Source organism: Erpetoichthys calabaricus, chromosome 2 (assembly GCF_900747795.2).
Source record: "Erpetoichthys calabaricus chromosome 2, fErpCal1.3, whole genome shotgun sequence".
In the NCBI taxonomy this organism is placed as follows: Eukaryota; Metazoa; Chordata; class Cladistia; order Polypteriformes; family Polypteridae; genus Erpetoichthys; species Erpetoichthys calabaricus.
In genome coordinates this window covers 3,720,554-3,737,675 of record NC_041395.2, presented here as the reverse complement: position 1 = coordinate 3,737,675, position 17,122 = coordinate 3,720,554, and the positions used below count along the sequence as shown (strand labels likewise).

General features: G+C 45.4%; 1 protein-coding gene across 1 annotated transcript in view; it reads right to left on the bottom strand.

Moving 5' to 3' along the window:
- Positions 1–17,122, bottom strand: part of LOC114644700 (NACHT, LRR and PYD domains-containing protein 12-like) — a 129,896-nt gene that overhangs the window by 33,904 nt on the left and 78,870 nt on the right. The window contains exon 4 of the mRNA XM_051924012.1: positions 13,894–14,172. Within this exon, the coding sequence (XP_051779972.1) occupies positions 13,894–14,172 (279 nt within the window). The remainder of the gene's footprint in view (positions 1–13,893; positions 14,173–17,122) is intronic.

The window sequence follows — 17,122 nt, the reverse complement described above, 5'->3', positions numbered from 1 at the left end:
TCATGTTCATACCTTTCAGTTGGCCAACATTTCTAAAAATCCTTTTTTTGCATTGGTCTTAATTGATATTCTAATTTTCCGAGATACTGAATTTGGGACTTTCATTAGTTGTCAGTTATAATCATCAACATTAAAAGAAATAAACATTTGAAATACATCAGTCTGTGTGTAATGAATGAATCTAATATACAAGTTTCACTTTTTGAATGGAATTACTGAAATAAACCAACTTTGTCATGATATTCTAATTTTATGACCAGCACCTGTATATATAGTGGAGAGATCAGCCTCGACACAAACAGACACTGAGACACACAATGTCCAAAAGCACTTCTTTCTTTCTTTCCTTTTCCTCTACTTTCTTTCACCACCATCAGTCCAATCCCACAAGCTTTGTCCTCTGCCTCCCGAGTCCATCTCCCCAAATGGAGTGAGGTGGCCCCTTTTATAGTTCATCCAGATGTGCTCCAGGTGGTCCCTGACGATCTTCCTGCTGTACTTCCTGGTGTGGCGGAAGTGCTGCAGTCCAGAGCACCGGAATTGTCCAGGTGCTCCTCCGACTCCGACATGATCCCACTGCGATGACGGACACCACCAGACCCTCAATCAGAAGGACTTGGGCCTCCACTCAATGCTGGGAAGGCAGTCTCCTGTACCTGTAGTACATGGGGCAGGTTGGGGGAGCTGGTCCGATGCACTTTCACTTGACTGCCGACTGGCCCTTTCTCTGCTCCACCGCCAACATTAGTCTTGGGGATGGACCCAGGTAAAAGGAAAAAGAGCAACGCGGAGGACAGTGCAGGGGACCCTGGTGCCAGGAGTCGGCCTCCCCCATCCCGGGTGGGGAGGGAAGGCACACTGGGTCAGTGAACCGTGTCGCTGAAGCAGACAGGTATGTGCCCGGGTGGAGAGGCAACTGGTGACTGTCCCGGCTCGTTTAGGACAAGAGGTCCTGGCAGGGAGCCCAAGAGGATAGTGCCTGCCACTTGGGCCTCTTTAGGCCTTGCATCTGGCCTAATCCCTGGAAGGACCAACCCCCTCCCCCTTGACCCCTAACCTGTGGCTCCTGCAAAGCCACCGTTCATCCATCACTGGAACTCCAAAATGTAGAGTTCAGAGACGTGGCCTGTCACGAGGTTCAGGAAGATCCCAGAGGGCTTGGGCCATCCCAGAGGACAGTGCCCAGGAACCCCCTGTTAGGCCAGGCTGAGGACAGCAACCAGGCCCCCCTCTCAGGTTAGGCCGTGCTGATGATGGCTAAGGGTCATTCCGGTAGGCAGGTCCCGGCTTCGCCTGTCAGGCTGGGCTGAGGACAGCAGCCTGACCCTCCCTTGTCAGACTCAGAGTGCCCATCAATCATGTTGATTCATCTCTTGTACTATGAGCTGTCTGACAACCCGGGACTGTCCCACTCCAATTGCCCTGCCAGCCTTCCACAAAAGATCCCTCTGTCTGAAGTGCTCCCCCTTGCCTGGAAGATGGAAGAGAGGAAGGAAAGGAGAACAGAGGGGGAAAAAAACTCTGCAAGCCACTGTTGTGGGATGTAGAGTATTTGACCTTCTTTCTCTCCCATCTCAGTGTACTCCACTAGATGTACCATAGGTAGACATGCGAAATCTTCCATCTGTGGGATTTTCAATTTATTTGTGACTTTGTCATTTTTCGCACGTCCAAAAAAGCTCATTGGCAAAAATCTCCTGGAGGGTGTAAGGTCAGACCAGGCTTCTGGAGAGTGTACCGAGCCAAACATCAGGCCCTGCCTGGGGTGATTGAGCGATGCCCCCCGAGACAGGCACTGGTGGTCCCATGGCAGAAAAACACTATCAGAAAGGGTAAAGGATCATCCCGTGAGCTACTCTCAACGGACTTCAGCTAACAGTAGAATTTCCCCACCACTGACAAGACTGTTGACCAGCTTCCAGGAATTTGGTTTTGGTCCCTTGGGATCTTTTGGGAATGATTGCAAGAGGGAGAGAGTCACATCAGGAAGGACATAGGTACCGGGTGGAAAATGTCTCACGTTGACAGTCCCTCACTCAGGGGGCCGAGCTCAGACCCTCCAGAGATTCCCAGGATCCCCAATACAGCCAAGGGGTCAGCAGTGGTAGCAGGTGAAAAAAATTTCTAAGTCCCAACCTCGAAGTTGCCTTTGGGAGGGCTACCAGGGCAAAGTAAGATTTGCCCAGGCATCTCTATAATCCCCCCGGCATTGTGCGGCTGGTCTTAATCCCTTAAGACTTCTGCCCTGCATTTGCTGATGTCCTCTGGCAGTGGTGTGCAGGAACATATCAGCTGGGCCTAGACTACCTTGAAGACTTCCAGGGCACCCTTCAGACTTAGCAGAGCAGGGTGAGGTCAAAGTCTGCCACCAGAACCCTCAAGGCCTCCCTTGGAGGAGCCAGTGGAACGACACACCCAAGGGAGAGGGAGAGAAATTTCTAAGATTGGAGATTTGCGCAGGCCTCTCGGTTCTCCTCAGGTGAGGAGTGATTGGGAGCCAGATTAACAGTTCAGGTTCATGCTATGCTCAGGGATAGGAGAACGGAGGACTGCAGCATGGGGTGTAAGGGCTAACTGGAAGCTGGCGGGGGCATCTTCAGTCCCCCAGGCAGGGCCGGGCTGGGTTCAGAGCTCAGGTTGGAGCTAGGCTTATGGTTAGGAGAATGGACGGCCACAGGACAGGGTGCAAGTGATGCAGACCGCCAGGGCAAAGGTTCAAGAACCCTCTATGGTGGATGAACTTTAAACAATTATAATACAGTAGGTAAAGTGTACAGCATGTGACACAGTGTGATTTTTGTGGTTTAACCAATCAGTGAAGCCTTATACTGTGTGATCAAGGTGCCTGGACTGCAAATGAGTTACGTAAGCCAAGTGTATAAATAAGGGTTGCACCTTTTGTCCACTGAGTATGCCTTCTGCTAATCCAGTAGCTGCGGGCATCTCCCTTTCGCAAAAAATAATATAACCATATGACAAGCTTCCTCCTGCCTGGTTCTTTGAGGTGAGTGTTTCTTCTTCTTCTTCCTGTTATTATTTCATATTTTTACTTATGATTTTTCTTTTAGGTGATGATGGCTGGTAATTTAACCAACAATCAATGAAAGTGGATACTTAAAAATATACTGGAAGACAGAGAATGCTGACAAGGCTCGACAGAAATGGGCTGAGCAATTTGATACACCTCTACCAAGTAGACAAAAAATTTACAGAATATGTGGTAAATTTAACAAAACTGAGTCCATCTGTAATGCTCCAGAAAGTGCTTGAGTGGTGAGTGTTAACAACCAGGAAAATGACATGTTAGTGATTCTGGCATTTATGGAGTGCCCCAGAAAATAAAAAAGAGGTTCTTTTAGGTTGGACATTCCCCATAGATCTTTGAGTCGTCTAATGCAAGGTTTACATTTGAAAATGTATTATCAGAGGAGGGGCGGCAGGGTGGCACAGTGGTAGCGCTGCTGCCTCACAGTTAGGAGACCTGAGGTTCGCTTCCCGGGTCCTCTCGTGGAGTTTGCATGTTCTCCCCGTGTCTGCGTGGGTTTCCTCCCACAGTCCAAAGACATGTAGGTTAGGTGCATTGGCGATCCTAAATTGTCCCTAGTGGGGTGCTTGGTGTGTGGATGTATGTGTGTGTGCCTGCAGTGGGCTGGTGCCCTGCCCGGGGTTTATTCCCTGCCTTGTGCTCTGTGTTGGCTGGGATTGGCTCCAGCAGACCCCCGTGACCTGTAGTTAGGATATAGCGGGTTGGATAATGGATGCATTATTAGAGGATGATCTATATCGCTATTTACAATTCTGCAAAGTGGTTATTAATAAAAAAAGACGATAATGATGACTTCTTTTTTCAACAAGACGGAGCTCCTCCACACAATGCTGTAGAAGTGCGTGAGTTTCTTGATGAACAATTACCCAACAGGTGCTTAGATTGACGAGGGCCAGTGGAATAGCCAGCACGATCACCAGACATCATTCCAGTGGACTTCTTTTTTTGGGCTGTTGTCAATGATAACGTTTTTTCACTACAACCACATACTTTTGATGATATGATATACTACATAAGAGTAGCATGTCAAGAAACTGATGACAAGAAAGAACTCTGTGCCAAAGTGTTCTTTAGTGTAGCAAGTAGACTACAAGAATGTGTAAATAATGACTGCCGGCAATTTGAGCAGTTACAAGACTGTGCTAGAGTACGCTGTTAATAATGTTATTGTGTTAATAAAGCTATATTCATAACCTGCATGTCTTTTTCCATACAAACAACTGTAAATCTACTTTGCCCACCCCTGTATACTTTTTATTTCCAAAAATGACATGAATATGCTGTTTTACATGTTTGTCATCTCCAGATATTCATCAATACTTGATATCATTCTGATCTTTACAAAAGGATCTATCTGGTTTTAAGATTTTTATTTTTCATGAGGATTTGTGCCCTTTGGACCTCATTTTGAACTACAAACACAGGCACTGTGTTAATAAATATACACCATTATTGTAAAAAACTAATTTTGATACTAAACCTATCCTTGACATGAATGTTTTAATTGATTTGCCTTTACAACTAAAATGTAAAATAAATAAAATTTGGTGGTATTGCATCTTGCACATATTTAGCTAAACAAACATTGTACACTGCAGTTATATTACAAATATGAGGACACATCCGTTTCTTTCTGCCATCTCCATGACCACACTGAATGTGCCATTGGACTGTTCTATCACACCATCAACATGGCACAGCTGCAAGTAGAAGGTCACACAGTGTCTGTGACTGTGGAGGCCACAGTAAATCTGACTGACATCGTTATGCATTGGTGCAGACAGAGCAGCACTTAAAGCTGTGCAGAGGAAAGTAACCAGGTGTATCCCAGAACATCAGGACATGTCAAAGTACTGTGTCAGACTCTGAGAATTAAACCTGTTTAGTCTGAGCAGAGGAGATGGCATGGAGACCTCATCCAAATTGTGCATTTAGAACTGAAGCCAGGGAGAACTTCTTTATGCCAAGAGTCATGGGATCCTGGAACAAACAACTGAATCATGTAGTTGAAGTATAAAGGATCTGGACGAGATATTGGGTCAGCTTAGCTATTAGATAAACACATTAGAGAATAGGGTTGAATGGCCTCCACTCATTTGTCAGATTTCTTGTGTTGTTAAGTTGTAGCGGTCAGGGGCCGCTAAGATTCACACCGTCAAAGATGACGGTGATTTATTTATTTTAATAGAAGAGATCCCAGGAACGTCCCCAGCCTTGGATCGACCCACACACACTCACAACAGAGACAATAAAGCACACTGGGAAAGGCAAACAATTACAAATATAATGACCCAAAATAATTAATGAAAACAGTAATACCACCCCTGACCCCTTCAGCGATATTACATATAAACACAAACACCTCACAGCAAAGTCCATATATACCAAACAGGATGAAGATGAAACGTGACCAAGTTAAGTCCAGCAATCTGTATGTTGAAAAGGAGAAGGAAAAATACAGTCCTATCGGTAGTTACTGATGATGTGGATGAAATCAGATGGTTGATTCAGGAGTGCTCCACTCTTCCGGAAAACCAAATAATCCAACACAGTTCTCAGTGCACAGGTAGACAGACAATCCAGACCCCAACAAACGAATACAGTCCAGGACAAAAAGATTAGAGTTCCAATAACAGCAGGCAGAAACGACAGATAACCGCAACACACACTGCACCAAAACAAAACAAACTTTTCTCCTTGCCCTCTGCCCTCCTTTTAACTACCTGTGGCTACCTTTGACCCCAGCAGCCCCAGCAAGGACTGCTGGGAGATGCAGTTCTTATAAAGTAGCACTGCTACAAAGTTCCTATGGATTGGCAGCTGTTCAAATTGTGGTATGTTAGATTTTCATGACACTAGATGTGATTTTGGCAGCACAAGAAGAAGTTGTGCTGTGTTGGGCCCTGATCTACCCATAAATCTATTTTGTTTTAGTAATAACACAAAAATGATTGAACACATAGCATTGTAGGACCAGATGTCCTTATATCCCCTCATCCTGGACACTGGATATGAGGTTCTTGTCAATTTTGTCCACTTTCTTCTTCCATTCTTTGTGTTATTCAGAATAAGGCAGTGGTTTTCATTTTCATTTAATAAATTGGCCTTTTTACTTCTGCAACACTCCTCAAACACTCCAAACTCAAATACACTACTTTGACTCCTGCAGGTCCCTATTATGGAAACACTACGACTAATTTTATTAACATAACTGTGCCTTAAGAAAATAGAGCAGACCTAACAAGGAATCTGCTGATATGTTTTGTTATTTTCTTAGACGTGCTGTTTTTCCTTCATCAAAAGACATGTTTAAAATATGAATTGTTCTAATAAGTAAGACATGTCAATCAGAGCGGACCTGCCACTAGAAAGCCTGTGATTGGTTACAGTCCATGCATATATAATCTGCATATTGTGGCACCCGGCTGGGATTCCTACCCGGCCGGGATGCCTGGGGAGACAGGAGGAGGGCTCATGCCTCCTCCAGACCACGAGGGGGCGACCGCCCTGGTTGTATGGGGGCCATGGGTACAAGGCTTAGAAGCTCAACCCTGTAGGGGCCCGTGGTCACCGCCACAGGGCGTCCCCGTGCCTGATGGACCCTGGACCCCAGCACTTCCGCCACACCCGGAAGTGCTGGGGGGAAGAAGAGAGGGAACACCTGGAGTGCTTCCGGGAAGACAGCCATCACTTCCGCCACACTGAGGCGTGTCGGGTGGAAGATTGCTGGTGCACACCTGGAGCACATCCGGGTATGGATAAAAGGGGCCGCCTCCCTTCATTCAATGCTGGAGTCAGGTGGAAGCAGGACGAGGTCGGAGAAAGAGAGAAGGAGGAGGTCCGAAGAAGGCAGAGTGTGGTTGGCCTGGACTTTGGGGGAGATTGGGGTTTGTGTGGCACAAGACTTTGTAAATAGTAGTGTAAATAAACGTGTGGTGGTGCAAATTAACATGTCTGCCTGTCTGTGTCCGGGGCTCGTTCCACAATATTCACTGTTCTGATGGCTTACAAGTTGATGCTAAGGTAGACCCCACAGAGTTGTTGGTACCACCATGATGCTGCTAATCTAAATGTGGACGTGTCTGTCAATGAGTGACTTTCTGTCTCCTGAGGCAACATAAAGAGTGACACTTGAGTCTTATTTGAAGGAGACATTAAATACATGAGCAAAATGAAAAGAACAGAACACGTTTAATAATAAACCTATACAAAAGGGCCATTGTGTCCAGTGACTGTCAGAACTTCTATATCAGAAAGAACAAGCAGCCAGAAATTCATAAAAAGTGAAAAAGGATTCTGCTGACTGTAAAGAAATACCTGCAATTATATTACTGTACTGACTTTATTAGCATCATTGTTTTAGGATCCATCCATCCATCCATCCTCTTCCACTTATCCGAGGTTGGGTTGCGGGGGCAGAAGCTTGAGCAGAGATGCCCAGACTTCCCTCTCCCCGGCCACTTCTTCTAGCTCTTCTGGGGGAATCCCAAGGTGTTCCCAGGCCAGCTGGGAGACATAGTCCCTCCAGTGTGTCCTGGGTCTTCCCCGGGGCCTCCTCCCAGTTAGACGTGCCCGGAACACCTCACCAGGGAGGCGTCCAGGAGGCATCCTAACCAGATGCCCGAACCACCTCATCTGACTCCTCTCGATGTGGAGGAGCAGCGGCTCTACTCTGAGCCCCTCCCGGATGACTGAGCTTCTCACGCTATCTTTAAGGGAAAGCCCAGACACCCTGCGGAGGAAACTCATTTCAGCCGCTTGTATTCGCGATCTTGTTCTTTCGGTCACTACCCATAGCTCATGACCATAGGTGAGGGTAGGAGCGTAGTTCGACTGGTAAATTTTTCACCACGACAGACCGATGTAGAGCCCGCATCACTATGGATGCCGCACCGATCCGCCTGTCGATCTCACGCTCCATTCTTCCCTCACTCGTGAACAAGACCCCGAGATACTTGAACTCCTCCACTTGGGGCAGGATCTCGCTCCCAACCCTGAGAGGGCAGTCCACCCTTTTCCGGCTGAGGACCATGGTCTCGGATTTGGAGGTGCTGATTCCCATCCCAGCCGCTTCACACTCAGCTGTTAACCAATCCAGAGAGAGCTAAAGATCACGGCCTGATGAAGCAAACAGGACAACATCATCTGCAAAAAGCAGTGACCCAATCCTGAGCCCACCAAGCCGGACCCCCTCAACACCCTGGCTGCACCTAGAAATTCTGTCCATAAAAGTTATGAACAGAATCGGTGACAAAGGGCAGCCCTGGCGGAGTCCAACTCTCACTGGAAACGGGTTCAACTTACTGCCGGCAATGCGGACCAAGCTCTGACACCGATCGTACAGGGACTGAACAGCCCTTATCACGGGGTCCGGTACCCCATACTCTCGGAGTACCCCCCACAGGATTCCCCGAGGGACACGGTCGAACGCCTTTTCCAAGTCCACAAAACACATGTAGACTGGTTGGGCGAACTCCCATGCACCCCCCAGGACCCTGCTAAGGGTGTAGAGCTGGTCCACTGTTCCGCAACCAGGCCGAAAACCACACTGTTCCTCCTGAATCCGAGGTTCGACTATCCAATGGACCCTCCTCTCCAGGACCCCTGAATAGACTTTTCCAGGGACGCTGAGGAGTGTGATCCCTCTGTAGTTGGAACACACCCTCCGGTCCCCCTTCTTAAAGAGGGGGACCACCACCCCAGTCTGCCAATCCAGAGGCACTGTCCCTGATGTCCATGCGATGTTGTAGAGACGTGTCAACCAAGACAGCCCTACAACATCCAAAGTCTTGAGGAACTCCGGGCGTATCTCATCCACCCCCGGGGCCCTGCCACCAAGGAGTTTTTTGACCACCTCGGTGACCTCAGTCCCAGAGATGGGGGAGCCCACCTCCGAGTCCCCAGGCTCTGCTTCCTCATTGGAAGGCATGTTAGTGGGATTGAGGAGGTCTTCGAAGTACTCCCCCCACCGACCCACAACGTCCTGAGTCGAGGTCAGCAGCGCACCATCCCCACCATATACAGTGTTGACACTGCACTGCTTCCCCTTCCTGAGACGCAGGATGGTGGACCAGAATCTCCTCGAAGCTGTCCGAAAGTCGTTCTCCATGGTCTCCCCAAACTCTTCCCATGCCCAAGTTTTTGCCTCAGCAACCACCGAAGCCGCATTCTGCTTGGCCTGCCGGTACCTATTAGCTGCCTCCAGAGTCCCACAGGACAAAAGGGACCGGTAGGACTCCTTCTTCAGCTTGACGGCATCCCTCACCGCTGGTGTCCACCAACGGGTTCGGGGATTGCCACCACGACAGGCACCGACCACTTTACGGCCACAGCTCTGGTCAGCCGCCTCAACAATAGAGGCACGGAACATGGCCCATTCGGACTCAATGTCCCCCACCTCCCTCGGAACGTGGTCGAAGTTGTGCCAGAGGTGGGAGTTGAAGCTGCTTCTGACAGGGGGCTCTGCCAGACGTTCCCAGCAGACACTCACAACACGTTTGGGCCTACCAGGCCTGACCGGCATCCTCCCCCACCATCGGAGCCAACTCACCACCAGGTGGTGATCAGTTGACAGCTCCGCCTCTCACTTCACCCGAGTGTCCAAGACATGTGGCCGCAAGTCCGACGACACGACCACAAAGTCGATCATCGAACTGAGGCCTAGGGTGTCCTGGTGCCAAGTGCACATATGAACACCCCTATGCTTGAACATGGTGTTTGTTATGGACAATCCGTGACGAGCACAGAAGTCCAATAACAAAACACCACTCGGGTTCAGATCGGGGGGGCCATTCCTCCCAATCACACCCTTCCAGGTCTCACTGTCATTGCCCACGTGAGCATTGAAGTCCCAGCAGAACGAGGGAGTCCCCAGAAGGTATGCCCTCTAGCACCCCCTCCAGGGACTCCAAAAAGGGTGGGTACTCCAGACTGCTGTTCGGTGCATACGCACAAACAACAGTTAGGATCCATCCCCCCACCCGAAGGCGGAGGGAGGCTACCCTCTCATCCACCGGGGTAAACCCCAATGTATAGGCTCCAAGTCGGGGTGCAATAAGTATGCCCACACCCGCTCGGCGCCTCTCACCAGGGGCAACTCCAGAGTGGTAGAGAGTCCAGCCCCTCTCAAGGAGATTGGTTCCAGTGTCCAAGCTGTGCATCGAGGTGAGCCCGACTATATCTAGCCGGAACCTCTCAACTTCACGCACAAGCACAGGCTCCTTCCCCTTCAGAGAGGTGACATTCCACGTCCCAAGAGCCAGCTTCTGTAGCCGAGGATCGGACCACCAAGGTCCCCGCCTTCGGCCACCACCCAACTCACACTGCACCCGACCTCCTTGGCCCCTCCCATAGGTGGTGAGCCCATGGGAAGTTGTTTTAGGATACAAAATTTTAATTTCCTAATCATAAATTATTAAAGGAAAAAGTTAGAAACTCATAATAAAGAAAAACAAAACCCCTTGTGGTGAGTAGCCCTAATCCCCCAGGTGTCTCTCTATACATCATGTCATATCTCACAGAGGTCCTCGTATCAGGACATCAGCAAGTGGGAATTGTCTGACCAGTAAAGCCGACACTCCATTGTCTGTGGTCACTCTTTAGCACTGAAGCCAAACGTGAACTCCAGGCTCATCATAATTACATCCAAGAAAAGCTCTTCACCGCCACTCCATACCAGCCATATGCTCACTACGGCCCGCTGCTCAAGTGTCGCTTGTTAGTTTGTCTCTGGATATTTCTGTTTCAAAACGGCTTGTGTCGCAGTTCATATAGTGGATAATATAATACAGGTACAAGCTGAAATGCTGTATATGTATGTGTATGCAAGCTAAATGAATGCTTAAATATAAAAATTAGTTAAAGTACATTTGCAAATCTTTTGATTAACCATTTAAAACATAGATGAAAGTGAAGCATTAATTATTATTTATAATTCCTGCACTCTATGCTGTGTTACTTGTAGGGATTTAAGGCCCCCATCACTATAATAAGCTCACTTTTTTGTTTTGCTCTAAAGATGTATAATGACACGGTCATCTATGTTCTGCGGGTGTACAGCACACTACAAATGTCACACATTGTCACATATTTTTTTACTTGAACCCAAATCTCCTAACTAATATGGCTCATCTTCCACATGAAGCCTAAACCCTCTCTTATGCAGATGCCATTCATCCACATATCTGACATTTCCTTTGTTTTTTAAATAACGTGTATCAGAGCTATCAGAGTCAATGTCCAGCTCCACAAGGTCCTGAACTCAGATGGACACCTGTAAGTGTTATTCAGCCCTGTCTCTATGAAGGTGAACTACAAACAGCGTATCTGTCATAACCAGCAGCTTCCATCACTCGATCAGCATACACCATGACAGAGTGATATGTCCTCACACATACTGACCATCAACAACCAATGGATATAACAATCAGACATGAGGAGCTGAGGTGTCGTGTGGTGGCTCACAGGACCCCAACTGGTGTTTGGTTGGTCATTTAAAGCATGGCTGCTGCCACTCCTCTGGCTTTTACAGAGGCTGTCAGTCAATTAGTGACCACCACTGACCTTTCAGTCATGTTTTATCATCTTGATGCCCTTTCTACCCTTGACACATTCTCACCAGGGGCCTCATGTAAAACGCCGTGCGTAGAACTCACACTATAACATGGCGTAAGCACAAAAGCGGGATTGTGCGTACGTACAGAAAAATCCAGATGCAGGAATCTGCGCACGCAAACTTTCACATTCTTCCACTACATAAATCCCGATCAGCGTGAAAAGTAACGCACGTGCACGCACCTTCTGTACCGCCCCAACTCCTCCCAGAATTACGCCTCTTTGAATATGCAAATTGATATAAATAGCCTTCTGTGAAAAGACAATGGGAAAAGCACGAGGGAAAATATAAGAATTTCAGTGAATACCAAGTGGAGGCAAAGGAAAAACGTACTATTTGTTGGTTTAAACAGTGGGATAATCAACAAAAGGAAGTTGATCGAGTGACAGAGTGTCGGAGAAACTCGAAAGCTCAAGTTCCCAAAGTCACACAGTGCCCGAAATAAAAAAGAAGTCACATATCAAAGTCGGCATGAAAAGGCAAGTCGTACCCACCGTCTGAGTGTCATATGAAAGCTTATTGGGGTACAGAGAAAAAAAAATAGGCACACAGTGGGGAAAAAAGCACGAAATGTCAATTTTAATCTCGAAATTTCCACTTTAATCATGTAGTTTATTTTGTTATTAAAGTAAAACATCATAAACTTCATCTTAAAATCGTTTATTTTACTAGTTTCTCAAGTAGCACGTTAAATGCTTTGTTCTGTATTTGATCTTCTTTGTGCTCTATGTGTGTGAATCACTACGTGCTTCCGTTCTTTCTCTTTCTCCGACAGGACACAGAATCCATTGCATTCGTGATATTACAGCTCTCTGAATAATTAAAATACTGAGATGCATACGTGATATCTTTTTAATGATGATAGGAATGAAAGCATGTTATTAAACATGGGAACACGGTGGCGCAGTGATTGTTCATATCTCACGCAAGAGTCTTGCTGCGCCATGCACGACCTTCGATGAAATAATTTATTACAGAAGTACTATCTCTTTCAAACGTACTAACCTCCAATTCCTGTCCTTACTTTTCTTTCTCCAAATAGCCAATCGCCACACAATCAGCTCTGTAATAGACGTTAAGCCATCTGTAAGCTTAGAACGCCGATTCTTCAAAACTTTTAAGGAACATTGAAATATCTTCGTAGTACATGTTTAATTATTCTATCCATCTATCCTTCCAGTGTCGCGTCAGCACCAGCAATAATACAGCGCAAGGCAGGAGCTATCCGTGAACTAGCTAGCGCTGCGGCACCGTGTCCTCACATGTTTAATTATTAAGAATACAGATTATTTAAATAAAGTTAAAGTTTTATCTGTATACTATAAGCAACATATTTTGCTGCATTTCATCTTAAAAATGATATTGTCATCATACGCGCTTTATAAAGTAGCGCAGGTTGTGTAATATTATAACTGTAGTGTAAGTTTACAGTGAGGTGATTGTACTTATAAGTCCAAACAGTTCTACAAGGAGCACTTGATGGACTGATTGAGTGCGTTTATAGTTCTTGGGATGAAACTGTTTCTGAAACGCGAGGTCCGTACAGGAATGGCTTTGACGCGTTTTGCCGTGGTTGAGGTAGTGTGTGCTTGAAACTGTATACCGATAATTCTCTTTCAGATCAGCTGCTGCTGTGATTCCCCACTCAGATACAGTGATATAAATACTCCGCGTGGTGCAGAGAGAGTAATATGGAAAAAGATGATCCGCTGTGGCAACCCTTAACGGGAGCAGCTGAAAGAAGAAGAAGATGCAGTGAGAGTAACAACGCTAAAGCAGTTATGGTATTTGGAATACTATGGCTATTCCCTGGCCCATTAAAATTGCTGCAGGTTAATTACAATCAGATGCATTACACTAATAAACAATATGCAGTTAGTTTCAGTGTATTTATAAAGCCGCGTCAGGAATGTGGGTCTAAGAAAGAAAGGATGAGCACACAGGAACAGTAGCACTGCTTTGACGCTGGGTGCCGCCAGTCTGCAAAACCGAGCGGAGAAATTGCATACGCCAAGGTATGAGGTACCGTGGAAATGTGCGTGACTTTACGCCAAGTTTAGGTTTTATACATCGCGATTTGAGCGTGGAAACATTCGTACGCAATATTTCTGTGCGTACGCACCGTTTATACATGAGGCCCCAGGTAAGGCAGTTTGTAAAGATCAGCATTAAAAGTAAGTGGGCTACAGCTCAAACCGTTCATATCACACCGTCAGCACTTGGTTTAACTTACTTTGAAATGTTGATGAGGGTGCTGATGATGAATTCATCCAGGTCTGGTAAAGTTTTACTGTATGGGTGCCATTCTTGTATATCCCTATTAAGATACTTCTGTAAAAAACTGAAGTCTATCTGATTAATCCAAGATGTGTCTTTGCAGTCCACTGTATTTGGCAAGGGTCCAAAGAGATGTACAAACTTATACAGACTGCTGTCTCCTGTAACTTCATCATACTTTTGACACAACTCCATCATGGTTATGAATAATTTTTCATCAAATCCTGTAGAAAAACTGCAAGACAAAATGGAAAATCAACAAGAGTCAGAAAAAAAACCCAAAAACTCAAATTAGAAATGATAAATAAATGTATTAAAAAGACATTTCTGCAAGATCTTTTACAGCACAGACCATGGTGCTCTGGAGTCTGATAGCCCTGTGGCTCGAAGTAGAAGTTGACATTTAGTTGTGTGGTCAATGTGGTTATCAAAGGACTCCATGGGTGGACTTGCACTGAGCTCGGTGCCCTTCTCTTGTTACAGCTCTCTTATGGAGCTTCTAATTTAGGCTGCTTACTATGTGTCATCCAAAAAAATAAGAAATTAATGTGAGGAACATCAAAATATCCATAACCAAGGTGGAACATCTCAGGTTGTATTTTTAGAGGACTGATTAAGAAAGAGCACTCTCCTCAGGTCTATGTATTGTAATTAAGAATCTGAAAATGAGAATTGGGAAACATTAGGACCCTTCTACAATAAAATAGTTGGTTTAGTCAACAGGATTTTAAGTAACCATGTCTCACATCCAGTTTTTGAATACAGTTTTGTTAAAAGACTGAGTAATTAAGTAATTACAGTACATTGGACCTAATGTGGGGAAAATGCCACTTTCTTGCCCACAGGTTCACCGGCATGGTGGGAGTTATTAAATAACCAGAGTGTATTTATCTTCATTTGTCTAGTTTATTCTTGGTGACAGCCATTTGGTCTGGGTTATATCCAGGGACTCTTGTATATTTTTCATGACAAACCTAGTGAGTCCCTATTGAGGAGTGATAGGCTGTGCAGTCATTACTCCTAATAAGCGTTTTTGCAGACAGAGTTTGCATATGTGCTTTACTATAGGACAGGAGAGTAGGCCAATCAATAACATATTTGAGAAACAATAAGATTAGGATTGTAGACCCAGAAAAGTCTAAACCCTATTTGAAATCAGCCATCTAAGAAAGTGCACCCAAGTATCTTTTGTTTTTGGCCTAAAGCAGGGAAATGGACCCACGTTCTTCAGATGGAACAAGCATTGCAAGCACTGAAACTGTATAAAAGGAAGTCAGGATGCCAGGAGATCAAGGAATCAGCAACACCAATAGCCCTTTCCTCTGGATTTCTTTTCTCTTATACTAGTTGTTCCACTGGAACTGGAACTGGAGATTAACACAGCTGGGTGCTGTATGCAACTACATCACTTTTGAATACCATGCAATCACTGTTGTCTACCCTATTAACATTAACATTGTTATTCTTGATAGTCCCCAGGTCAGCTAAAGAACTTTCCCGACATGCTGAATGTGATGTTCTCCTCCATTCCAGATGATGGTAGTCCCTTTCTACCTGAACATCCAATAGAGAAGTGCTTCTTCAATTAACTTCTTTTCTTTTCTTTCCTCTTTAAGCCAGACAAAACTCCACATCCCACGAACTCCCAAAGCTGATGAACATTCTGGATCTCGTTCTCTCCTGGAACTGCATACCCACAAACACAACTGACACTCCACTATATACATCTGACCACATTTTCATTCAGTTTTTTTTGCTCCTCCTTTCTTTTTTCCATTGACATTCTGTCATAATAAACATTATTTTTCATTTTCTGATTTGCTTGTAAATAATTTTTACTTTTTCCCTTTATTTACACAATGCAAATTATGGGTCACGTGACTGTGTTTGCCATGCTTCTGATGTAATCAGAAGTTCTGGAATAAATACATCCATGGCACGAGTCAAAATTATCCTTCAGTTGAATAAAAAGATAAATAACAACCTTTACTGCTGGTTGGTTTCAATTCCAAGTTGGCCAAGTCCTAGGTTCATTTTAATTTCAATCTATTCTTTACTCTTGACTTCGAGTTTTAATTTCCCCAGTGCTTTGGTTGCTCAATATATTTTTAGATCTTCCGGTTTTTACCTCACCTATGAATCTGCTACACATTATTATCTCCTTGTCCTTTCACCACTCACAATAAACCCTGAGACTCAGACTCATCACATATTCTTTCAACTGTTCTCTTTCATCATCACCTCCGCTCCCTCTCTCCCACCATTTCTCCTCTCTTGACACCAGTGCTGCTACTGACACCCTCTACTCAAATCTGCCCTCTTGCCTTGATGCTGATGCTCTATGCACTAGGCTTGCACACTCCTCCTCCACTCCTTTCTGTGGTTACACTCATTGTCAACACCTCATTCATCACAGGCCCTATTGACTCCTCTCTTCAAGAAGCCCACTCTCAAGTAGTTACACACCAGTCTTTCTCCTGTCTTTTCTATCTAAAATACTTGAATGTGCTGTCTCTCACCAAATCTGTTCCTTTCATCTACAGAACAGACTACTTGAGCCTAATCAGTCAGGATTCAAGAAGCGCCATTCCATAGCTACAGGGGAGTAAAGATTTTAACAGCTGAGCGTTTTCAGTTTAAGCAGTAGAAGATTAAGAGGACATATGACTGAAGTGTTTAAAATTATAAAGGGAATTAATCCAGTGGATCGAGACTGTGACTTTAAAATGAATTCATCAAGAACACAGGGACAAGTGGAAATTTTTGCACAAACATTAGCCATTTTGTCTATACACAGAGGACCATAGACAAATGGAAATAGTGTCCGAGTAGTGTGGTAAGCAATAGGACTTTAGGGACCTTCAACACTCGACTTGATGTTTTGTTGGAGGAGTTAAGTGGACAGGGCTGGTGAGTTTTGTTGGGCTGAGTCTTCAGCCTGATTTAAAAGCTACGACTGAAGGGACACCTCTTGAAAGTAGCAGGCAAACACTTTGGAGCCCTGTAACTAAAAGCTCAACCTCCCACTGCTATTTTATCAATTTTTGGACTCATAAGCAGACTGGCATCTTGACATATTAATGTACTGTACATTAAAAGGAGGATTTTGACATCTTTTCTAAAATTAACCAGAAGCCAGTGTAAGGACATAAGAACTGGAGTTATGTGTTTGTATTTTCTTGTTC